The 26,057-nt window shown below is 41.9% G+C and overlaps 1 protein-coding gene across 3 annotated transcripts in view; it reads right to left on the bottom strand.

The window, feature by feature from the left end:
* The window catches only part of Znrf2 (zinc and ring finger 2), an 86,586-nt gene extending 66,281 nt beyond the window's left edge, over positions 1-20,305 (bottom strand). For 2 of the 3 annotated variants that reach the window (XM_070014232.1, XM_070014233.1), the window contains exon 1: positions 19,227-20,305. In XM_070014232.1, coding sequence (XP_069870333.1) covers positions 19,227-19,653 — 427 coding nt within the window. In that variant the 5' untranslated portion in view covers positions 19,654-20,305. The remainder of the gene's footprint in view (positions 1-19,226) is intronic. The other variant, XM_070014231.1, reaches the window with a different exon arrangement.
* Between the last annotated feature and the right edge of the window lie 5,752 nt (positions 20,306-26,057).

A 26,057-nucleotide genomic window follows, 5' to 3' on the forward strand; every position in this document is an offset into this window, starting at 1 on the left:
TACATTCATGAGACTCTTCTCCAAAAAAACTAGACTAGAAAACCAAAAGTGGCACTGTGGCTCAAGTGGTAGTGCACTAGCCTTGAGCTTAAGAGCTGAGGGACACTGCCCAGGCCAAGAGTTCAAGCCCCATGACCAACAAAAAAAAAAGGGGATGGGGGGTAGGGGCGGGAAGATCCAAGAAAAGTATCACTATGAAACAAACAAATAGCTGGGAAGGTGGCTCACTGGTAGAGCACTTGCCTTGCAGGCCTGAGGCCCTGGGTTCGATTCCTCAGCACCACATAAGCAAAAAGAAAAAAGCTGGAAGTGGCACTGTGGCTCAAGTGGTAGAGCGCTAGCCTTGAGCTGAAGAGCTGAGGGACAGTGCCAGGCCCAGAGTTCAGGCCCCACGAGCAGACCCCACCCCCCAAAAATAAAAGAGCATTAAGAAACACACAAATAATGGATCCCTCATGTGACAAAGCATGCAAGGACAGGAGGACCCCAGAACTAAACTTTTATCAGTCTATATATACAAGGCAACAATGAAAACCTGGGAACAACAGAGTCTACAAAGTTTTCATCAAAATAGGAGAGACTAAAAAAATTCTCACTAGATCAAAAACTTTGTAACTCATATAAATACTTACCATTAAATTACTGGCTCCAGAAGAGGTAGCAGAGTAGAAAATTAAAAAAAAAAGAAAACCCAATCAATACTAAGTACAAAAAGTGACAACTCAATATCAAATCTAGAGAGGCCCAGAATAAAACAGCAAACTGAAAATGTAAAGCTAAGCAGCCAACTTTCTAGCAGTATAAACAGTTTCTGAATGCTTCTTTTTGCTTTATTTCTCCTTTATTCATGTCAATATAGAGCTATTTAACAGGTATTCCAAAAGCAGACTTGGGAAGGCAAGGAAGGGAAGGCCTGTAATTGTAAATATAACAGGTTCCACTAAGTTAGAGGGTCCAAGAATCTACAAATTTGTAAAATTTTATAACTAAATTCTATAGCATTTGAGCTATCCACTATTTTCAGAAAATCTTGTCTACATATAGCATCCTTGCAGCTAAAAAATAGCTGTTTAATATTTAAGTGAGCTGGCTTTATTATTTGCTGATATACCTGACACCTAACCTTTATACTGGAAAAGAAGGAAGGAGAAAGAGGGAGGGAAATGAGGAAGGGAGGGGAGGCAGAAAGACTAGTCAATCTGTAGATAGAACATACTATTTTGATAATAAGGACTTTTATTTACATTTGAAAAGCTTTACTATAAACTAACATTTTGCCAAATGCTGTATTATTTCATCTAATTTTCAAAACTACTGTGAGAGGTTGGTATTATTATCACTTTAAGTGCTGCCATGATGCAATAGGTGAAAAATCCCATACTTCATGACATATCACAAAATGTGGATACATTAAAAGATACCAAAATAAAATAACCTTGAGTCAGTAATGGTGTCACATGACTATAATCTCAATAGGAGACTGAAGCAGAAGGACTGAGAATTCCAAATCAGATGGGGTTACAACAGGAAGATCCTACTTCAAAAATAAACAAACAGGGCTGGGAAGGTGGCTCAGTGGTAGAGTGCTTGCCTTGCACGTATGAGGCCCTAGTTTTGATTCTTCAGTACCACATAAGCAGAAAAAGCCAGGAGTAGTGCTGTGGCTCAAGTGGTAGAGTGCTAGCTTTAAGCTGAATAGCTCAGGGACAGCGCCCAGGCCTGACTCCACGACTGACAAAAAATAAATTAAAAAAATAAAAAATAAACAGATAAATAAAAAGTGGAACATAAATGAATTATGTGTTTAGGCTAGGTTTCTCTCCTCTATCTGTACGGTACCACTGTGTGTGTGTGTGTGTGTGTGTGTGTGTGTATGTGTGTGTGTTGTGTGTGTGTGTGTGTGTGTGTGTACATCCTAGAATATCTAAATTTCCAAAACACACTAGTCCCATTGTGTGTGTGTACATCCTAGAATATCTAAATTTCCAAAACACACTAGTCCCAAGCATTAAAAAAAAAAAAGATGCTCAACCTATAAGTACAAGTGACTAGGATGTAAGTTTTGAGTACTTAGAACTTTTGGTTTTTGTTTTAAATACAACTCCCTCTGCCCCCCGCCCCCATACAGGGATTTGAACTCACTGCTTTGTGCTCAGCACTTGAGCCACAACTCCAGCCCAGCTTCTTACTTATTTTGGAGATGGAGTTTCTTAGACTTTTCTGCTGGGACTGGCTTCAACCCTCAATCTTCCAGGTCTTTGCCTCCTGAGTTGCTAAGATTGTAGGCATGAACCAACGCTTTGGGAGGGTGTGTGTGGGTTTTTTTTTTTTTTTTTGGGGGGGGGAGTAAGGGGTAGGCCAGTCCAGGGCCTCAACACTGTTCCTGAGCCTGTTTGTGCTCAAGGCTAGTGCTCTACCACTTGAGCCACAGCACCACTTCTCACTTTTTCTGAGTAGTTTACTGGAGAACTGTGATTCTAAGAACTCAGGCTCCTGAGTAGTTAGGATTACAGGTGTGAGCCACTGGTGCCCGGCTTATAATTTTAATGATAGCTGTTAACAGCTGGCTTACTAAAGTCTGAAAATTCTATCAATTCCAAGCAGAGCTGTCCTAGCACACTACCAGTACCTGAACCTCATCCTTTCTCATTTATCATTTTTTCTATTTTTACGGCATTTGTAAGTCATGTTTTCCTCACTCTGATGTCTTAATTTCATCTAAGATTAAAAGTCCTTCCACTCTTGCTGTTCAAACAAGGCCCAACTTAATAATAATAAAGCTGGTAGCATCCATTCATATTTTTTCTTATTTCTCTCAGGAAAATAAAAGCAATGACCAGTAAATTTGATGCAAATATACTTCCTTCTGCCTATTCTCTCAAAATGAGTTTTTCTGCCTGACATACATCTTTTTAAGGTTTTCTATAGTTTACATTTACACCAGTACTATTATAAGTGTATTATTTGGGATATGTCACTATTTTTCTGCTAACCTAACAACCATAAAGTGCTATTATACTTTAGTTTGCATTTCCCTGGAAGAAAATCTGGCAAAAGTATTGAATTTAATAATAAAGAAAGCTGTTCTAAGGATATAGTGAAGTGGCGCTGTAGGTCAAGTGGTAGAGCGCTCGCCTTGAGCTGAAGAGCTGAGGGACAGCGCCTAGGCCCAGAGTTCAAGCCCCACAACCGACCAAAAAAAAAAAAAAAAAAAGGATATAGTGAAATAGGTGCTTGAATTACCTGCTAAATAGAAACAATTCAAAATTCAAGATTAAAAAACAAATCATATCTGGGTGCCAATGGCTCATGCCTGTAATTCTAGCTACTCAGAAGGTTGAGTTCTGAGGATCAGGGTACAAAGCCAGCCTGGGCAGAAAAGCCCATGAGACTCTTACCTCCAATAAACTACTCAGAAAAAGCCAGAAATGGTGCTGTGGCTCAAGTGTTAGAGCACCAGCCTTGAGCACAGACAGGCTCAGGAACATTACCCATATCCTGTGTTCAAGCTCCAAAACTGGCACACCCGTTCTCCCCCCAAAAAAGTCTTAAAAACATTAATGAAGTGACAAGAAATTATGAATTCTTAGACTGGAAAGAGAAGACTAGAAACCTACACAGATGAAATGAATTTTAGTAGAAAGCTTTTGCCTTCAGTAGGATGCTCTCAAAGGGTTGCAACCTTCAAAGTAAACTAGAAAGAACGCCCCCCCCTTTTTTTTTTGGGTCCGGTTGTGGGGCCTGAACTCTGGGCCTGGGCGCTGTCCCTCAGCTCTTCAGCTCAAGGCTAGCGCTCTACCACTTGAGCCACAGCGCCACTTCCGGCTTTTTTCTTTTTGCTTATGGGGTGCTGAGGAATTGAACCCAGGGCCTCAGGCATGCAAGGCAAGCGCTCTACCACTGAGCCACCTTCCCAGCCTGAAAGAACGCCCCTTTCTTACAACTACCACAACCATCCAGGCAAATTCAAGGAAAATTTGTTCAAGGTTGACACTTGGTAGGGAAAATCACCAGGAGAATTTGGAACTACCAGTCAGAGTATCTGTGGCCTTTGTATTCTCAAGTTCATAATTCCTTCGGTAGTTTTTTTTTTTTTCAATTGTGAACATACCGTACAGAGGGGTTACAATTACATGGGCAAGGAAATGAGTACATTTCTTATCAAGCATTGTTGCCTCCTCCTTTGTTTCCCCTTCCCACCCCCCACCTTCGCCTCCCCCTCCAAAATTGAAAAGTTCGTTTTTTGTCATAACGTCTTGTACATCTCATTGTTGCAATGGGTCCACCTGTATCCCTATTTAAACAACTGGTTTTTTCCCTTCCCCTCCACAAATTATACCAACATCAAATTCAGTGAAAACAGGGGTTATACTGTGGGGGAGGGACATAAAAAGCAACAAAGAAATTATCTTATAAATATGTTAGAAACAATAGCAAGAAATAAAAAAAAATCTGAATCCTTATCTTGGGGTTCATTTCCCCTTAGCATCAACTTATCTGACCGTTTCTGCTCGTCTCAAACATATACTAGTTATTCCAAATAAGGGAAACCATGAGTCCTGTTTCTTTGGGCCTGGCTTACTTCACTTAATATAATTTTTTCCAAGTCTTTCCATTTTACAAAGAGGCAATGTCATTCTTTCTGATGGAGGCATGGAATTCCATTGTATATATATATACCACATTTTCTTGATCCATTCATCTACTGAGGGGCATCTGGGTTGATTCCATATCTTAGCTATGGTAAATAATGTTGCAATAAACATAGTTGTGCTGGTAGCTTTAGTATGGTCTTGTTTGTGATCATTTGGGTAAATGCCCAAAAGTGGGATTGCTGGGTCATACGGGAGCTCTATGTGGAGTCTTTTTTTTTTTTTGGGGGGGGGGGGTTTCTGGTCGTGGGGCCTGAACTCTGGGCCTGGGCACTGTCCCTCAGCTCTTCAGCTCAAGGCTAGCGCTCTACCACTTGAGCCACAGCACCACTTGAGGCTTTTTTCTTTTTGCTTATGTGGTGCTGAGGAATCAAACCCAGGGCTTCATGCATGCAAGGCAAGCCCTCTACCACTGAGCCACATTCCCAGCCCCATCTATGTGGAGTCTTTTAAGGAACCTCCATACTACTTTCCAAAGTTACACTCCCACCAACAATGCAGTAAGGTTCCCTCTGTCCACATCCCCTCCAGCATCTGTTATTAGAGTTCTTGATTATAGCCATTCTAACTGGGGTGAGGTGGTATCTCAATGTTTTAATTTGCATTTCTTTTATGGCTAGGGAAGTTGAGCATTTCTTCATGTGTTTGTTGGCCATCCTTCTTTCCTCTTCAGAGAAGTTTCTCTTTAACTCTTTAGACCACTTATTTATTGAGCAGTTGTTTCTTTGAGGATTTGTTGTTGGGGATTTAATTTTTTGAGTTCCAGGTATATTTTAGATATGAGACCCTCGTCCACTGTATGTCTAGTGAAGATTTTCTCCCAATCCGTGGGCTTTCTATTGATGTTGCTAGCTATGTCCTTTGCCATGCAGAAGCTCTGAAATTTCATGCAATCCCACTTGTCCAACCTTTCTTAGAATCCCACGGATTCCACTCACAAATTACTCAAGCTGAATCAAAACTTTGGCAAAGTAGCAGGGTATAACTTTAACCCTCAAAAATCAATGGCTTGCAAGAATGAAGAGACAAACGGTACATGGTCTCCCTGATAAGTGGATGCTAAATCCAAACTGTTAGGTGATATGACAAAACTAACAGGACTTAAGAAACAAAGAACTCCCACTCATCTGGTTGAACCACTACCAAATATCCCCATGCTGCTGATCACATATATGGTATATAACATGTGAGCACCATTATATATTACAGACTGTGATAGACAATTTGCTCCAGGAAAGTTAGAATGAACTTGTGACTTTAAATGAGCATCATTATTCCACAATACTGTGAATTTCCGGAATTATGTAATCACTTAATCACACAAAAAAAAAAAAAAAAAAAAAAAAGAACCTCGGGGAAGGGAGGGAAGGAGGGGATGGTAGGGAGAAAACAATGGAGGGGGTAACAATGTTCAAGAGGAAGTGTACTCATTACCTCACTCATGTAACTGTAACCCTCTGTATAGTATCTTTACAATAAAAAAATTTAAAAAAAAATCAATGGCTTGGGCTGGAAAGGTGGCTCAGTGGTAGAGTGCTTGCCCTGCATGCCTGAGGCCATGGGTTCGATTCCCCAGCACCACATAAGCAAAAAGAAGAAAGCCTGAAGTGGCGCTGTGGCTCAAGTGGTAGAGCGCTAGCCTTGAGCTGAAGAGCTGAGGAACAGCGCCTAGGCCCAGAGTTCAGGCCCCACAACTGGACTCCCCCCCAAAATAGAAAATCAATGGTTTTTCTGTATGCCAACAATTAGAAGAGTGTGGCTGAAATCAGGAAAGCAACTCCATTCATAATAGCACCACAAAAAATAAAATACCTAGGAATTAACTTAACCAAAGAAGTGAAGGACCTCTATGAAGAAAAGTTTAAAAACCTGAAAAAGGAAATCAAAACAGAACTTAGAAAGTGGAAAAAGTTCCCATGCTGTGGATTGGAAGGATCAACAACGTGAAAATGGCAATACTTCACAAGTCTATCTACAAATTCAATGCCATACCTATCAATATTCCAACCTCATTCTTAAAGAAAATAGAAGAGGCAATCCAAAAATTTATATGGAACAATAAAAGACCCCGAATAGCAAAAACTATCCTTAACAGAAAAAACAGTGCTGGAGGAATATCAACCAAATTTCAAACTCTACTAAAAAGCCATAGTAATCAAAACAGCTTGGTATTGGCACAAGAACAGACCTCAGGACCAATGGAATAGAACTGAAAACCCAGAAATGAACCCACAGACCTATAACCATCTAATCTTCCATAAGGGAGCTAAAAAAAAAATAGAATGGAAGAAAGACACCCTCTTCAGTAAATGGTGCTGGCAAAATTGGTTAATCACTTGTAGAAAACTACAAGTTATATATCACCCTGCACCAGAATCAACTCCAAATGGATCGAAAACCTCTGAGACAAAGCAGACACTCTGAAAACATTACAGGATGGAATAGGAGAAAGCCTAGGTCTCCTTGGCAGAGGCTGAAATTTTCTTAAGAGACCCAGAAACACAACAAATCAAAGAAAGATTGGACAAATGGGTTTCTTGGGTAGTTTTAAAACCACCAAGCTGATAAAGCTTCCATACTTGGGCAGCTTCCAGAATCATGCGAGGATCTATTAAAGGATAGACTGATACTGCCCCCTCTCTGACACTAAGATTTCAGTAAGTCCAGGTTGTGTTCAATAATCTGTATAACAAGCTGCCAGGAGATGTTGATGCTGCTAATCTCTGGGACTACACTGTGCCAGAACCACTAATGTACTGATACAAATAGCTAAGTCTTCTGGGAAAACATTTTACAATTAGGACAGCACTGCAGATCAGAAGTTCATAAATGGTGTTGGGATAAGTGGCTATCGACATGGAAAAAAAACCAAGCTGAATCCTATACCTATTACAAAAATCATATACAAAGATATTCCATACACAAAAATCAACTCCAGGAGGATTAAAGTCTTAACAATAATAACAAATGCTGTCACTGTAGTTATTTGAAGAGTAAACCTTTAAAGAATAGAAGGGAAACATTTAAAGAATAGAAAAAGTGAAAAGTATGTTGAATAAAGGACCAGGTACATAAGTGTCCACTGGAAATGACATACTTGAGACTTGCTTTGATTAAAATATCTCGGAAAAAAGGGGGGGGGGAATAATACAAATATGGCAAACAACTTAATTAATGCTGCAAAGTGTAATAAATGTTTTCTACACAATTTCACTACCTTTGTGCCTATTCCTTGTAAGCAAAAAAAAACCACAACCCAGTTAAGATACCTGGAACATACATAACTTAGAAGAAAAATGCAAATTATACAGAGAATCATGAACTACTAAAAATAAATAAATAAAAATACAAAAGATACAGGTTCAAGTGAAGAGCACCAGCACTGATTGAAAAAGCCAAGTAAAAGCACAAGGTCCTGAATTCCAGCCTCAGTAATGGCACAAAAAACAATTACTCAACCCAGAATGCCCCTGTTGGAAATTTATCCTATACAGATAACAGTGTATGAACAAGGAATTTTGTTTGTGGTAGCCAATATTGATAATCAATTATAATTGATAAGTTGTTCAATACCTTTACTATGAAATATCATGTAGCCATTAAAAAGAATTACAAAGCCAGACATCTGTGGTTCACACATGTAATCCTAGCTATTCAGTAGACTGAGATCTGAGGGTCACAATTCAAAACCAGCCCAGGCAGGACTTCCATGAAAACTCTTATCTCCACTAAAAACTACCAAAAAAAAAAGTGCCGGGCGCTGGTGGCTCACGCCTGTAATCCTAGCTACTCAGGAGGCTGAGATCTGAGGATCGCGGTTCAAAGCCAGCCCGGGCAGGAGAGACCGTGAGACTCCTATCTCCAATAAACCACCAGAAAACCGGAAGTGGCGCTGTAGCTCAAGTGGTAGAGCGCTCGCCTTGAGCTGAAGAGCTGAGGGACAGCGCCAGGCCCAGAGTTCAAGCCCCACGGCCGACAAAAAAAAAAAAAGTTGGAAGTAGAACTCAAGTGGTAGAGTGCTAGCCTTGAGCACAAAAGTTCAGGGACAGGGCCCAGACCCAGATCCAGAATTCAAGCCCCAGGACTTGGGGGGGCGGGGGGGAATAGAGGAGGAATTGTAAGTATTCTACTTAAGGAATTTCTCACAATATTTTAAGTGAGAAAAATAAGAGGATGACAAATCCTATTTCTATATAAAAACTACATATTTGAATGCTATTATATCCATGTACATACTGCACAAAGGATCAAGTTTATCCAGCAGATGAATAAAAAAATCAAAATGCAATTATGCATTATGTGTGCAAAGAAATATGCTGAAGGGTCACCAGATGTCAATAGTATTTTTCCTAGGGAATAGATTTTCAGGCAATTTTCATTTATGGGCTACCTCAAGATTTTACAATAACATAAATTATTTTGTGGTTAGCAAGCACCAAGATTAAAATACTGCCAAAGTATTTTGGGGGCTGTAGAATATGTAACATCAATGCAGACACAGTCCCGGGTAAATCAGATTATAAACTGATTCACAGCAAGCCATGCACTGCACCATTCCTGAGTAACTTCTGTAACTTGTGTGCCACATCTGTGCTCTTCACAAGTAATGTGCACACAAATCACAGAGCATATCTGAAATGCAGGCTATTTCCCTGAGTGTGAGTTATGATTTGAGATTCTGTATTTCCAACCAGCTTTCAAATGAAGGTAACACCATTTTATTCATTTGATCTTGATTAGTAAAGTAGTGAGTACTTGGAATGTACAGGCCCTGTACTGTACATATGGTTATCATTTCATCCTTATTACAGCCTTTTAGAAGAGAAATATGTTACCATTTCCACCTACAGTTGACTCAACTGAAGCTCACAGGAACAGAAGAAAAATGTGTCAGAAGGAAATAATGCTACCAATGGTAATTTGGTTAATGACACCTCACCCCCAATCTAGGCTTTTTCTGAGCAATGCAATTATTTCCTACTTTTGTCCTTGAATCAGGATCTTGCTATGTAGCCCTGGCTGATGTTGAACTCAGCTTCCCAAGTGCTGGGGTTACTTATAGACCTGTACCACCACACTTGCCTTTCCTACTTTTAAGATAGCTTCTTTGGGGGGAAAACACTTAGAGTGTTTAAGGAAAGTTCTAAAAGCTTACGCCTCAAGCCAAATAAAACCTGAGTCACATAAGGAAGAGTAGGAGTTGGAGAAATAACAGCAACTTGTTAGAAATGCAAATTCTCGGATTCTACTCCAAATTTACTGACAAGACACACTAGAAGGGGCCCAGCTCTGACAGTCATGACAATTAAAGGTAGAGCAATGACCTTGATCAAGATGCATTGTACTCATAAACTGACATTTTGAATTAAAACCATTTCATACAACTAAGGTAATTTTTCTATGTTTGAGAGCAGTGAAATACCAAAGTAGAATGAGAGAGCAAGAGAGGGAGAGGAGGAGGGAAGAAGGGAAGGAGGAATCAAGTGACTGTACAATTAATTTGGGAAATACTGGATTAAAATGAGTTACCAAATGACAAGACTTATAATAAGTTATAAATCTGCTTGGCTACAGAAAGCTTCCTTCCAGGGGACTCTAATGAGACCAACAGACTACAACATAAACTTGCAGTGATATCCCAGATAGATTTTTGTTCCTTGGAGCTTGATAGTTTTAATGAACAGAGCTGGGCTCAGTTAAGAGCTGACTATAAATTTAAGGCCTGAACTGGGAGAGCAAGGAAGAGGTGGCATCATCCAAAAGAAAATGTACTGACTTATGTAACTGTAACCCCTCTGTATATCACCTTTATAATAACAATTAAAAAATTAAAAAGAAAAAGAAAAATCTGAGGCCTGGAAGCATTAGTAGTGTTATCTTCTTGTCTTTGTGAATATACATACACAGGATTTGGAAACAAAATTAAACACATACCATTTTTTGTTTCTTTTTGTTTTGTTTTGCTAGTACTGGGTTTGAACTCAAAGGCTCAAGCATGAGAGGCAGGGCTTTTACTATTTGAGTCACACTTCTCAGTCCTGAAATTATTTCTTTTCAATGCTCTATGCATTACAGTACACCTGTTCAAGGGTCGTTAGCCGTTTTCTTCATCTTTACATTCCAATACCAAAAAGCACACTTAACCAATTGCAGCACTGATTGGACAAAGCAACAAAGCATAAGCCAGATAGCAACATTCATGTCTCCTCATGCTCAATTTTAAGTGAGCTAAACTCATAAAAGAATAGCTAGGCTCTGTACTATGTTTGCTTGTCACAGTCCTCTATTCCACATTCATATGCAGAGTTAGGAATATTTTTTTCCCAGCCTTTGCTACACAGAATTTTTTTTAAGTAAGCGAACACATAGCTAAAGAATAAATATACTTGGTGGGATGGTAGACCATTTGGTCTTGAACAGACTTTTTTTTTAATGGAGAAAACTTGTCAGACCTCTCAAATTCCTCTAGAGCACACCTGACTTAAAGGATAAAAACTGCTTTCTGAACGAACACCAAGGAATGAAGGTGACAGAACTAGTTTATTACTCTTCTGAGGGTGTGGGGGAAGTGAAACTACTTTCTTCTAAGAACAAGTAGTAGCATGCCTTCTACCAGTTTCCTTCTGACTTTTTACAAGAGGACATACTTCTCTAGATTGTTACTTTCATATATTTTTGTTTGGTTAGGGTTTTATGTGCATGTGGGTGCCAATACTGAGGTTTGAACTCAGGGCCTGCACACGGTCCTTTTGTTTTTTTTTTGGGGGGGGGGGGAGGGGTCTGGTCTTGGGGCCTGAACTCTGGTCCTGGGCGCTGTCCCTCAGCTCTTCAGCTCAAGGCTAGAGCTCTACCACTTGAGCCACAGTGCCATTTCTTCCTTTTTTTTTTTTTTTTTTTAAACTAAAAGTTGTACTCTTACTATGTGAGCCACAGCACCACTTCTGGCTTTTTGGTAGTTTATTGTTGATGATGCTCACATACTTTTCTGCCTGGGCTGACTTCGAGCATCTCAGCTTCCTAAGTAGCTAGGATTACAGGCATAAATCACTAGTGCCAGCATTTTTTTTTTTTAATGGGCTAATACTTGCACTATGCCTTGGTCTTTTTCTTAGGCATTTTTCTGATAGGATCTCCATTTTTGCCCAGGGTTTGCTATGGATCACAACCCTCCTATTTAAAAGCCTCCCAGGGAGCTGGGATGACATGTGTACATAACTATATGTCTCTATTACTGGATAAAATAGGTTCTCGTTAGCTGTTTTGCCAGAGCTGGCCTTGAACCATGATTCTTCTCATCTTTACCTCCTGCTTAGCTGAGATTATAGGCATTAGCCACCATGCCAGCTAGAAGTGAGGTTTTGAACTCAGGGCTTTGCACTTGTCATAAGTGCATTCTATCTCATGAGCCACACTTCAGTCTGTATCCTACATGTAATTACCTTTTGGGGGGTGTATTATTGCCTACAATTTATGTATATTTAAATCCAAGACATGGATTTTTTTTTGAAAAAAGCTTTATTATAATTCACCCAGGACACTGAAGCCCCAACATACGTAAAATGAAAGGTCATAAAGCTAGTCTGATTGACTTTAAAGTAGAATTGCTCTTACTATCTATCAGTCCTTCTTCTTTTTTTTTTTTTTTTTTTTTTTTTTGGTAGGTTATGGGGCTTGAACTCTGGGCCTGGGCGCTGTCCCTCAGCTCTTCCGTTCAAGGCTAGCGCTCTACCACTTGAGCCATAGCACCACTCCCGGCTTTTTCTGCTTATGTGGTGCTAGAGGAATCGAACCCAGGGCCTCATGTATGCGAGGCAAGCACTCTACCACTGAGCCACCTTCCCAGCCCCTATCAGTCCCTCTTCTAAATATACTTAGTACATAAAAAGTGAGTGTAGCTAACCATGTCCCAGATTATTTTGAGGACTTTGAATCATTATACTTTTTTCAAGTTTTCAAGTAAGTATTCTCTTCCCCACAGATATTTTTAAAATCAGGCCTTCCTCAAATGAAGACCAGGAGACCAGCGCAGCACCTTCCCCTGCTCAACCATCTCTGTGGAATTCACACAGTTGGTACAGTCTGTCATCTCCTATCACAGCCAGCCATTAAGGCTCTCTTTTTTCTAGTTTTAAGTTTCAGCCCAGCTGAAACAGCCCAGCTGTTTTTCAGATCACAATTAGGTTGTACACAAAACCCGGTATCTTTAACTCATTTATATTTCCTAAGCTTCTACATGAAAACAAAAGGCATACTACAGAAAGAAAACTGTGTAACTACCCATTGATTACCCAATTTTTAAAGAATTAAGTCCAAAATTCATAAATCTTTATCTTTGTTCAACTATGTTTCTACATTCTTTGGGCAAGTGGAACTTTCTCCCATACTTAGAAACACTGGCCCTAAAAATAAAGTTCCCTGAACTCTGTTCTTTCTCTGAGGATTTACAATTTACAAATAAATCAACTACTGTGCTGTTGCAGTAGCTACTACCTAAAATATTCAATATCATTCAAAACTTCTACTAATCAAATTTAAAATGACAAAGTCAAAATTGCATGTGGAATTTTAGCTGAATTGGTCTAAGAGGTATTATTCTTGAGGCTACAGTTAAACATGTTGGATTATCCTTAATTTAGTGCTCACAAATTCGTGTACAGTGTCTCTGCACAATGACTGGTGAAGGGGTAGATATTCAAAAGTTATACTATGGCAGGCAGAATGGCCTCCCAAATATCCCTATGTGCTAATTCTTGGAACCATTTTATGTTACAAAAGAAAGGGTAATTAAGGTGGAAGATGGAATTAGTTTGCTTAATCAGTTGCTCTTAAAATAGATTATCCTAGATTATCTGCATAAACCTAATGCAATCACAAGGGTCCTTAAAATGTAGGAAAGTCTGGCAGAGGAGTTAAAGCCAATGGCAGTGTGAAAAAAACACTTGAACCAATGTTGCTATCATGAAGACTGAATACGGCCATAAGCCAAGAAATTCAGGTAGCCTCTAGAATCAGGCAGGGTAAGTAAACAGGCTCTTTCCTGAAATCTCCAGAAGCAGCCTAACAACGCCTTCATTTTAGTTCAGGGAGTCAGTCCACTGTAAGCTTTTTACCTCTAGCACTATGGTCATGTGATCTAAAGCCACTACACTTACGGTGACTTGTTATAAGCATCTGTAGGAAACGTAATACCCATGGGGGAAAGAAAAGAAAAAAAGCTTTGACCAGTCAGATTTCCCAAAGTGGGCACTGGTGACTCACACCTATAATCTTAGCAACTCAGAAGGCTGAGATAGGAGCATTGAGGTTCAAAGTTAACCCACACAACAAAGTCCATGAGTCTCCAAAAAGTTAGAAATGGAACTAAGGCTCAAGTGACAGCCTTGAGCAAAAGAGCTAAGGGAAAATGCCCAGACCCTAATTTCAAGCCCCTCCTCACCCACCCCCTCTCCAAAAAAATATCCCTTAATCCTGGTTAGAGTTGTATAGAGCTGAAAGGCTGGGCACTAAAAAAGGTTCTCATCCAGATACAGCTATGAATTCTATGGTGCCTCCTGGCCTGATCAGCACCCTGCTTTAAAACACAGCTGCATAAAACTCTGACCCAGTTTTCTAAGTGCACATCACTTCCCCATGTACCCAACAACCTAGACATATTTAACTTTGTAGTATACAATATCAAGATCCTAGGCTTTTGTGGAGTTTTCTGAAGGGTGTTCTACCTATCCTTCTAAAAATTCTAAACATTTCAACATAGTTCAAATGTCATTTCCTCCATGAAACAGCCTAACAGTGGAAATATTTCACTAAATAGTATATGAGCATGCTAGTACTGGGGTTTGAACTCAAGGCCTGGGTGCTGTCTCTGAGCTTTTCTGCTCAAAACTGTAGCTAACCACTTGAGCCACACCTCCACTTTTGTCTTTTTGGTAGTTATCGGGAGGTAATAATTTCTCAGACTTTTCTGCCTAGGCAGGCTCTGAACTGTGATTTAGACCCTAGCCTCCATTAGCCTCCCAATAAGTAAGATTACAGGTGTGAGTCACTGTTGCCTGCTTGTTTTCATTAAGCATTTTGTTTAAATTACAATTATTTACTAACTAAACTTCAGGGTGAACTAATATTTTAATCTTGCCAATATTCTCTCCCTTGAGTGTGAGCTAGATCTGAAGTGTTTCTAACAAATGAAATACAGAATAGGCAAAGTGCTGGGTTTAACAATCACATAACACGGGCTTAGGTCCATGTTGCTAGTCTTGCTTTTGCTGGCTTAAAAGCTGTTATTAACCTAAGCACCACATCACAAGGAAATAATTCTTCCAAACAACCTGAGAGTTTGGAGGCAGATTCTTCCCCAGCTGAATGAGTCTCTAGAGAATGATGCAGTAACCCTGTCTAACACCTTATAGTTTCACAAAGAACCTATCTATGCTGTTTCCCATCCTCTTGACCCCAAGATCAAACAAATGTGTGCTCCTTTAAGCAAATTAAATTTCTAGCCATTTGTTAATGAGCAGTATAGAGCTAAAAATATTTCAGAACCCTTTGTTCACACAAAGGGTTATGTTTTCTTCAACTTCTAAATATATAAATGCAAAACTAGTTAAGTACGTGCAAAATTAAAAGCCTTACAGTTCAATTAAGTAATAGTGCTTAGGAATATTTAAACAATGATGTAAATCTCTTCTGCCACTGAACTCCTCCTCAAATCCTCCAATCAAATAAAAAGCATCTGGGAGTAGAGCAAATTATAATACCCCATGTTTTGGCACTTGATAGAAAAAGTAATGACTAAACACAAATCAGTAATGATTGAGATCATCTAAGCCAGAAAACCTCACATCTGTGCTTAAAATTGATAGAATAAGTTTTCCTAGAAACACATAGGTTATAATTAGTTACAAGAAGCACCTGAATTACAATTCAACTACTGAAATCTCATGGACAAATCACCTAAGCAAGCTCAAAACAATGTGGAGCCAAAAGCAGCGTATTACTATAGGCTATCTTAAAATAATTCACTTTACACTTTGACTACCAGACTACCAGATTTATTACACAAGTCCACACAGTTTTTCTAGAAATAATCTCCATTAAAATTGGCATACTTTTATAGTTTAATTTACCTCATCCTTGCTGTAATTAAAATTGGCATACTTTTATAGTTTAATTTACCTCATCCTTGCTGTATCATGAAGGATTCTGCTACCCCCATCCATTACTTTTATAAACATTAACAGTGGAAGAAAATAAACACAAAGCTAAGCAAATTCTAAGATATCACATTAAGACTTAAATACTAAACTATACCTTTAAATATCAGTTTTACCTGCTGAAATACTTTTTTAAGAAGGGAGCAAGAGATAAGGGACAATGACAGAGAAGGTGAGGTTGTTTGGGAGTCTATACATGTGTGGAAATGTTGCAAGAAACCCTCTGGGAAGACTACTGTATGCTAATAAAAATAAAGATAAGTTTTTAAACAAAGCTGATGAATAGTATTAGCAGTAATCACAACAAGGCTTCTGTTCAGTTAACAGTATTTAACCCTCTAGTCTGGAAAGAGTAACAAAACCATGAAGACCTACTTCATCTAAAATGCCTATTAAAATTCTAATCATATTCTGATGCCCAGAAAATCTGTTCAAACTGAAATATCTCAATTAGGCATCTCTCTTCCAATTCTCTACAAGACTGTATACAGGCCGGGTGCTGATGTAATCCTAAAGAGGCTGAGATCTGAGGATCATGGTTCAAAGCCAGCCAGGACATGAAAGGCCATGAGAATCTTATCTTCAATTAACTGCTACAAGTGGAGCTGTAGCTCAAAGTGGTAAAGAACTAGCATTGAGTGAAAGATCTCAGGCCCTGAAAGCCCAAGCCCCAAGATGGACCAAAAACAAAAAAACAAAAAAGTAGTACTGTGTAGGTCTTCATTTTCTACAACCTACATGACAGCCTACAAAGAACACTTTCTTACTAGGAAACAGTAATAACGGTTTTGTAAAATCACCTTAGGAATGTCCCACCAATTCAGAAATACTCATTTTCTCAAATTTCAGATTTAGACCATTACATGTGCTTATTTGTACAACTAAATAAATGCATTAATATTGCAATACATAATAAAAATGAGGCTGAAGTGAAGTATAATTAAATCTAACTTTTAAAATAAGATCCATCATCTAGCTCCCTAAGTCTCAAAATGATGATTAACATTTACTGTATTCTTGAAAAATCCATCCACCGAAATAAAAAGTCAAATCTCATTAAGACAATGTTACTAAGAGGTAAGTTTTTACTCAGTTCTATTCCATGTCTCTGTCTCAACAAGGATTTGAAGTCACGTCACTTTACTCTAATTCCCTCAGGGAAGAACAGGTAATTGTTCTCATCTTTGTCCAGTCTTTGTTAATGAAAGTTTCTTACATAAATCAGTGAATGTTTTCTTAAGACAAAACTGGATTTATTCTAAATACAACAGAGGAAAAACTAAATTTCGTGGCACATATGAACTTAAGACAGCAATGCTCTATTCTCTACAGAGACATGTTCCAGCAACTATCACTTGCTCACTTACTATATGAATAATATGAATGTCAACTGTTTGCCTCTAGTTTAGACAGGGTGTATTTGCTTTTAACAAAATAAAGCCATACAAATATACTGACTCTTGTGGAAGAGAATTACCAGCCCTTAAAAAAAAATATAGGGGGCTGGGAAAGTGGCTCAGTGGTAGAGCGCTTGCCTTGCATGCATGAGGCCCTGGGTTCGATGCCTCAGCCCCACATAAGCAAAAAAAAGCTGGAAGGGGCGCTGTGGCTCAAGTGGTAGAGCGCTAGCCTTGAGCTGAAGAGTTGAGGGACAGCGCCCAGGCTCAGAGTTCAGGCCCCACAACTGGACCCAAAAAAAAAAAAAAATAGTATTGGGGCTGGGAAGGTGGATCAGTGGTAGAGCGCTTGCCTTGAGTGCCTGAGGCCATAGGTTCAATTCCTCAGCACCACATAAGCAAAAAGAAAAAAGCTGGAAGTGGCACTGTGGCTCAAGTGGTAGAGCACTAGCCTTGAGCTGAAGAGCTGAGGGACAGCGCCCAGGCCCAAAGTTCAGGCCCCTTGACCGCCCCCCCCCCAAAATAGTACTATGACCTCTCTGTACACCACCTTTATAAAAACAAAAATAATAATAGTAAATGCAGCAGTGGTACTCACTGGACATCATGTTGAAAATACTACTTGTGGGTGGGAGTGCAAGGGAAGGGGTGACATTGTCTAAAAAGAAATGCACTTTTTGCCTGACTTATATAATTATAACCTTGCTGTACATCACTTTTGTAATAATACAAATATTAAAAAAGTAATAAACATTAACTGTTAATTTAGCAAAGCTTTTTTCTATCCCCTCTAGCAACTTCTACATAGTCCTACTTCTCATGATCATAACTGATAAAGGAAAACTTTTTAGATAGTATTTTAAAAACCACTTATTCTTGCACCAAATCTTAAATGTTCTTTGGCAATCATTTCACAGCATCTTCAACTGTGTTGTGATCAAATCACAGAAAAGGTATCCTAGATTTTTCCTCAAAAGCAGATTTTTAAAAGATACTCAATTTTAGGAAACGTCCATATTTTTATTTATATAGCAAAGATTACTATAAAACAAGCCATTAAAATAAGGCAGCTAAAGCTGATGTGCTTCCCCTACAGAATGTGCAAAACAGCATTAAAAAGATGAGAAAAACTAAATGCAACAAACTTACACCAGTATGAACTAAGATAGAACATCAGAATAAAATTCCATTTTGAATACTCCACTTTGCCAACTTACTCAAAGTCCTTAAATTTATAAATACATGAAAAAAAAGGGCCGTTAAAATGGAAGGATGTTTTTCTCTTTCTGTGCTCGGTTGCGAGTGTTATCTGCTAACCATATACACAATGAAACGGTGGAATGTTCATCCTCCATAAGTCTATTTCTCAGAGAAAGATGGTTTCATACACCTTGAGACACTGAGGTCGAGGTCATTTTCCTTATTTCTACCTAAAAACACATCATTTCTTACTAAAAAAAAAAAATTCCACTTTTCGTTACTTCCGTCAACACTGCTCTTCAAAAGAACCAGGTCACTCACTTCACCTTGTAAGCAGAGGAGTGGTCCAAAGTAAGCAGGAGTGACATAACTATTATATAAAGCAGCTCACCGGGGCTAAAACATTTTAACACACCCTCCAAGAGTGGACTCGGGGAGGTGAGCATGCTGGCTAACACTTTTCAGCTACAGCTACGTGTTAAAATGAAGTGTTCAGGGTCCACCGGAGTCCCTTTAACTCCTGTCCTGTCCTCTACAGCAGCTCGCCGCCCAGTCCCTGACAAAGCACCTTAACGAGCCCTTGTCTCCCGGCTCCCACGGCGGCTGAGACCCCACGCGGGCTCCATGTCCGCCCGGACCGAGCGCCTGCCGTGGGGCGCTGGGCGGCAGCGCGGGGGGACACGCGCCCCGCTCGGGCCGGGTTCCGCCGGCCAAAGACGGGTAGAAATAAACGGGCGCCAGGGGCCACGTGCGGGGAGGGGCCGTACCTCCAAACATGTGCGGTGAGAGGTGCGCTGGGAGGGAGCCGATCACCAGGCGCGGCCCGCCGGGGCCCCCACCCGGCGGCCGGTCCTCCGGGCTGCTGTGCACCGAGTCCTGCGAACCGTAGGGGCCGCCGCCGCCGCCGGGGATGCTCACCGAGGAGTGCGCGGCGCGGGCTCCCGCAGCCCCGCTACCCGCTGCCCCGCCGAGGGAGCGACTCCGCGGGGCCGCCGCCGCCGCGCCGCCCGAAGCGCCTGAGGGGTGCGCGCCCGACTCTGGGGCCGGAAACCTGCCCGCGGCCCCGGCCCGAGCCCCGCCGGCGCCGCCGGCGGCCCCGTCAGCTCCTCCACCACTGCTGGAAGGAAGATCCGAGCCCGAGTAGGCGCGGGTGCGGCTGTTGGCGGCTGCCGGGCCGCTCTGCTTCGCGCCCATGTCCGCCCAGCCCCGGGCCGGGCCCGCGCACCGCGCCCCGGGCGCCGCGAGACGAGGGAGGGAGAGGAGGGCAGGGCCGGGGCGCCGCGGCCGGCCCACAGGGGCCCCGCACGTCCAGGCCGCCGGCGTCCGAGAGCGGTGGGCGCCCGGCTCGCGCCGGTGGCGGGAGGCGGCCTGGCGGGCTCCGGGAGGCCGCGGGCTCCGGGCGACCGGACAGGACGGGACGCAGGAAGGAGGCCGGGCTGCGGGCGCCGCTTGCCCGTACGCGGAGGCCGCTCTGGTGGCGGTCGCCTCAGGTGGCGGCGCGGCGGCCGCTCGTTCCGGTTCTGGGGCGCCGCGACGGGCCGCTGCCGCTCTCTGCCGCCGCCACCGCCGCGCTGGGCGCCCCGGGCCTCGGCACCGCCTCCTCCCGGGCGGTCGCTGCCACCGCCGCCATCCTCAGGCTCCCTCGGTGGCTCGCGGGTGAGTGGGAGGCGCCCGCCCGGACTCCGCCGGGGCCGCCTTCCCTCCTCCCCGAGCCACCGGCTGTTAGAAACGGAGAAAGAGGACTCGGAGGGGCAGCGCGCGCTTCCCGGCAACCGTCGCCGAGCTCAGTTGCGCGGAGGAGGGGCGATGGGGGGGGGGCCTCGAACCGGAAGGCCGGGAGCGGCGGCACAACCGAGTGCGCCGGGGCCGGTATGTTTGGGTCGGGCGCGGGGGCCCGCCCCCCTTCTCGTGAAGCCCCGCCCTCTTCCCGCGCACCGCCCTGTGGATTGGCTTCCGTCACTAATTCCCCGCCCCCTCCCCTAGCACTGCCCTTTAGATTGGCTTCCGCTCCTCGGGTCCCGCCCCCTTCTGTGGACAGCCCCCCCCTCCCTCTGGGCCTCCCTTGGATTGGCTCCTGCTCCTATGCCCCGCCCCTACCCAACGCAGTACCACCCATCCCAGGTACTGCGGCGTGGTAGGTGCAACTACTCTGGCTCTTTGATGGACAGGTCGGTAGCTCCGCCTTGCCAGAGCTTATCCCTTCCTCTACTGCGTTGATTGGAATGACAGCGTTCCTAGCGGCACCAATCAGAAAGCAGCCCCTCCTTTCACACGTGGCCTTGAGACGTAAAAGGTTTGTCACTTCACTTTTTCCTGGCTTAGGGTTATCAGTTTGCGAGGTACTCCTCGTGGTCGTTGTTGGCACTCGGCGATTAAAAAAAAAAAAATTCTGCAATGCCTTGGATAAAGGACAGCACCAGCCCAGGCGCCGATGACTGTAATCCTACCAGTCAAGAGGCTTAGATCTGGTGATCCTGGTTCAGAACCAACCCCGGCAAGAAAATCCGTGAGACTGTTATCTCCAATTACCACCAAAAAGCCGCAAGTGACATTGTCCAAAAAGAAATGTACTCTTTACCCGACTTACATAACTGTAACCCCTCTGAACATCACCTTTATAATAACAAAAAGCCAAAAGTGGAGCTGAGTTCAATCCCCAGGATGGGGACACACACACAAACACACAAGCGTGCACTCACCTAAGATGGCTGAAACCTTGAAGCCAAATTGATCCGAATTATATTTATCCAGTAGAAAATAAATATCAACCCGGTCGCCTGTGGCTCACACCTGTAATGCTAGCTATTCAGGAGGCTGGGATCTAATCGCGGTTCAAAGCCAACCCAGGCAGGAAACTACTAGAAAACCGGAAGTGGTGCTGTGCCTCAAACGGTAGAGCACTCACCTTAAGCTGAAGAGTGTAGGGGCAGTGCCCAAGCCCAGAGTTCAAACCCCATGACAGGAAGCGAGGGAAGGAGGGAGGGAGGGGAAGGAAGGAAGAAAGGAAGGAAGGAAGGAAGGAAGGAAGGAGCCCCATGACAGGAAGCAAGGGAGGGAGGGAGGGAGGGAGGGAAAGAAAGGAAGGGAGGGAGGGAAAGAAAGGAAGGAAGGAAGGAAGAAAGAAAGAAGGAAAGAAGGAAAGAGAAAGAAAAAGAAAGAAAGAAAGGAAGGAGAAAATATCGAAAGAATAATGGATTATCCAGCCTAACTCAAAAATTTGAGGGGCAAAGAAAAGTTCACTTGATCTGAGACCTGATCTTTAGGCTTAACATCAATCTCTGTGTATAATTAGTCTACCTTTTTGGATCTTATTTTCTTTACTTGGAATGTTTATATTAATCCCTAGAGCACCTGCAACTTAACAATCCTGTAGGCTCCCTCAATGAAATTTAACTAAATTCTCAGTGAATTCCTAAGGAAAGTATCTTGGCACAAGCATAATTTAGAATGCAAAGAACAACCCACTCTGACCCATCTTGAAAAGGCCTGGAAAATAACAGCAAGCGATGTTTTTGTACAAATTATAGAAATGAACGGTGGGGGAGGAGATGTAGTTGTAGTAAGCCAGTTACTAGTGAGGTGGGAGGATCACTTGGGCAAGTAAGTAGACTCCATAGCCAGAAGGGAGAAGGGGGAAGGGAGAAGGGGAAAGGAGAAGAAGAAAGAGGAAGAGGGAATTGAGAATAAAAATATATATTGTATATCCATACCTATACAATATATATAATATGTGTGGTATATATATTTGTACAATACACAAATACACAAAACTTTTTATAGAAAATGTTTAGATGAGTTTGTCTTGTGGGCTTTTCCCATAAACACATTCCCTATCAGTGGAGCCTCTACTCCATCTTCACCCCACTCCCCAATACTGATGATGTACTTCAACATTTCAGTGCTGTGCTTTTTTTTGCCAGAGGGGGGGGGAGCCGGTAATGAGGCCTGAACTCTGGGCCTGGGCGCTGTCCCTCAGTTCTTCAGCTCAAGGATAGCGCTCTACCACTTGAGCCACAGCGCCACTTCTGGCTTTTTCTTTTTGCTTATGTGGTACTGAGGAATCGAACTCAGGGCCTCCAGCATGCAAGGCAAGCGCTCTACTACTGAGCCACCTTCCCAGCCCCCAGTGCTGTGCTTTATGATAATCCTTGCATAACTCTGAACATGTAGGTATTATTGTTAGACTTCTTGCTTGCCACTTCCTGATTGATGGCTCATTATAGGTGGCTCATGAACTTCTATTCTTATCATCTGCCTTGTAATGTGTCCCTTCCATCTCCTCTCCCAATGAACCTTTTTGTTCCTTTCTCCACAAAGATTCTAGAGGTGTGAAATGTTGGCTTTCTCTGTACTTTCCTTGGCCCTCTCATCTTCACATCCAAATCCCATGAAAACAACTGTTTTGTCAAACATTCTGACTTCACTTAAAATGTATAGTTTTTCACTAAACCCTATCAATTCTTCAAAAATCAAAAGTGCACTTTATCCAAATGAACACAAATCCAAACACACGTACAAACAGGAAACAGGATTTACAAGCTGATACCTCTCCTACATGGATGCCTTCCCTTCTTTATTCTACTTCATGTCAAAATGTCCACTGCATTGGTTTCACAGCTCAGTAATGGATTATAATCTTCAGTTTGACAAATGATGGCCTAAACCAGTGTTTTCTAATTTCAGTGCACAAAAGAATCCTTTTGAGACTTGTCATTCCATAGCTCAGAGTTGTACCTTCAGAATTTGCAACCTAAATGGCTTCTACCAGTTGTTGGTGTTGGTGCTTCTACCAGACTTCTGGCCAGCTTTAGGGCAGCATTGTCCTGAATGATGCTGTCCTTAAACAGAACTATTGCCTCTGTGATTTTTCAAAAGGCCAGAATCCAACCTTTAAAAATTTCTGATACTTGGGTTGGGAATGTGGCTTAGTGGTAGACTGCTTGCCTAGCATGCATGAAGCCCTGGGTTCAATTCCTTAGTACCACATAAACACAAAAAGCTGAAAGTGGCACTGTGGCTCAAGTGGTAGAGTGCTAGCCTTGAGCAAAGAGAAGCTCAGGGACAGAGCCCAGGCCCCAAATTCAAGCCCAAAACAACAAGCCCAAAAACAAAAACAAAAATCTATGATATTTGAAGCTTTTTTCCTGCATTTCTCGGTTGCGGGGTGGGGGGATGAATCTAACCCCAGGGCTTGTGCATGCTAGGCTGATGCTCTACCACTGAGTTACATTTCCAGCCCTGAAATTATTTTTGTATCTTTAAAAATGTTCACTTGCGGGCTGGGAAGGTGGCTCAGTGGTAGAGCGCTTGCCTTGCATGCCTAAGGCCCTGGGTTCGATTCCTCAGCACCACATAAGCAAAAAGAAAAAGAAACTGGAAGTGGCGCTGTGGCTCAAGTGGTAGAGCGCTATCCTTGAGCTGAAGAACTGAGGGACAGCGCCCAGGCCCAGAGTTCAAGCCCCACGATCGGACCCAAAAAAAAAAAAAATGTTCACTTGCCAAGCATTGGTGGCTCAAACATGTAATCACACTACTCAGAAGGCTGAAATCTGAGCATCGTGCCTCAAAGTCAGCCCAGGCAGAAAAGTCAATGAGACTCTCATTTCCAATTAACCACCAGAAACCAGAAGTGCATTGTAGCTCAAGTAATAGAACACTAGCTTTGATCAACAGCTCAAGGACAGCACCCAAGCTTGGAGTTCAAGCCCTATGACTGACAGAAAAACAAAAATAAAAAAGCCCACTTGTGTATTTCCTACTTATAGTTTTGTAAATTCCTTCACTTAATATTTTTAAAAATCTCATGACTAAGAAGTAGGGAGAAGAGTTTACATATTAATTTTGTATTTAGCCATAGTGTCAATCTGTTTTATACTTATGTATATTATCTGAACAGTGTACTATTTTTATTTCTTCCTTATCTATTAACTTATTTTTTCTCTTTCCCTGATAATATCACACTAAGCAAAGCCTGCATGTAATGTGAAATAAAAGTGGTAATGTTGAGTATTATTAATTCATTGTATTTTAATTAACATACAGCAATTGTATAAAGTAAGAGGTTTCATTATGGCATTTCCAGATATGCATATAGTATATTTTGCTCATATTCACCTATCTATTATCTTTTCTTATCCCTCTATTCCCTTTTATTTTCATGTCCTATCCTCTACATTCCTCATCTGAGAGAATAAAACATAGTACCTGTTTTTGTACGATTGGCTTATTCATTTAATGTGATCCTATTTATATTCATTTTCCTGCAAATTACACATTTTTCTTTCATATAAATAAAATTCCACTACACATGCTCTGTTTTCTTTATCACTTATCCATTAATGGATACGTAGGCCAATTCCATAATTTTGTTAATGTAAATAGTACAACAATAAATGTAACTGTATAGATACTTTGAGTCTTTGGAGGCATATACAGAGAAGCAGTAGAGCTGGGTCTATTTTTAGTTTTGAGGACCTTTCGTGCTGATTTCTACAGATGGTTGCAGTTCACATTTCCAGTAGTGAATAACCATTTCCCCATCCACCAGCATTTTTTTTACTTGATGATAGCCATTTCGTTGGAGTGAGATGGAAATTTCAGTGTAAATTTTGATTTGCATTTACCTAATGACCAATGATGTTGGAGATGTTTACTCTTCTTCTTTATTTACATTTTCTGGATATGAACCGTGTCAGATGAATATATGGCAGAAATTTTTTTTTCTATTCCACCGGCTGTGTCTTCAGTCTACTGATTGTTTATTTTACTGTGTAGACTGTTTTTTTTTTTAATTTCATGCCACCCCCCTTGTCAATCCTTGTTCTTATTTTCTGAGCTATTGGAATCCTATGGAAAAATCTGTCTATGCTTAGATCTTTTTTTTTTTTTTTTTTTTTTTTGTCGGTCGTGGGGCTTGAACTCTGGGCCTGGGCGTTGTCCCTCAGCTCTTCAGCTCAAGGCGAGCGCTCTACCACTTGAGCTACAGCGCCACTTCCGGTTTTCTGGTGGTTTATTGGAGATAGGAGTCTCATGGTCTTTCTTGCCTGGGCTGGCTTTGAACCGCGATCCTCAGATCTCAGCCTCCTGAGTAGCTAGGATTACAGGCGTGAGCCACCAGCGCCCAGCTATGCTTAGATCTTGATCTGTTTACCCTACATTGGCCTCTAGTAGTTTCAAACCACTGCTGATTGGGAGTTGTTAGTTACAGGAGACTGAAACTTAGGTCATGGGATGATGAAAGTCCCCAGGGGGCCTGACAACAAAAATTTCCTTGTTCCCATTGTAATGTATGTCATGTTAAAACACATATGTGATCAGTTGGCTGTTGCCTAATTTTAGCTTTACTCTTTTTTTTTAAAATTTTCTCTTGCTTTTCTTTTCCCAATCTGTGCTGTCAGATCTTTGAGAAGTGGGGTAGCAGATCTGCATAGGGCAAAAAGACTTGTGGCATCCATTAACTTTGCCTCCCAAAAGACTCTCTTCAAGTCAACACCAGCCCCACACTTCCTGCTAAAGTCATTGTCATCCACTTTTTCACTCATTGTCTTAAAAAAAAAAATACCAGGTGGCAGTAGCTCACTCCTGTAATTCTAGCTACT

The sequence above is a fragment of the Dipodomys merriami genome, unplaced genomic scaffold (assembly GCF_024711535.1).
Source record: "Dipodomys merriami isolate MVZ:Mamm:240054 unplaced genomic scaffold, mDipMer1.0.p SCAF_94, whole genome shotgun sequence".
Taxonomy (NCBI): domain Eukaryota; kingdom Metazoa; phylum Chordata; class Mammalia; order Rodentia; family Heteromyidae; genus Dipodomys; species Dipodomys merriami.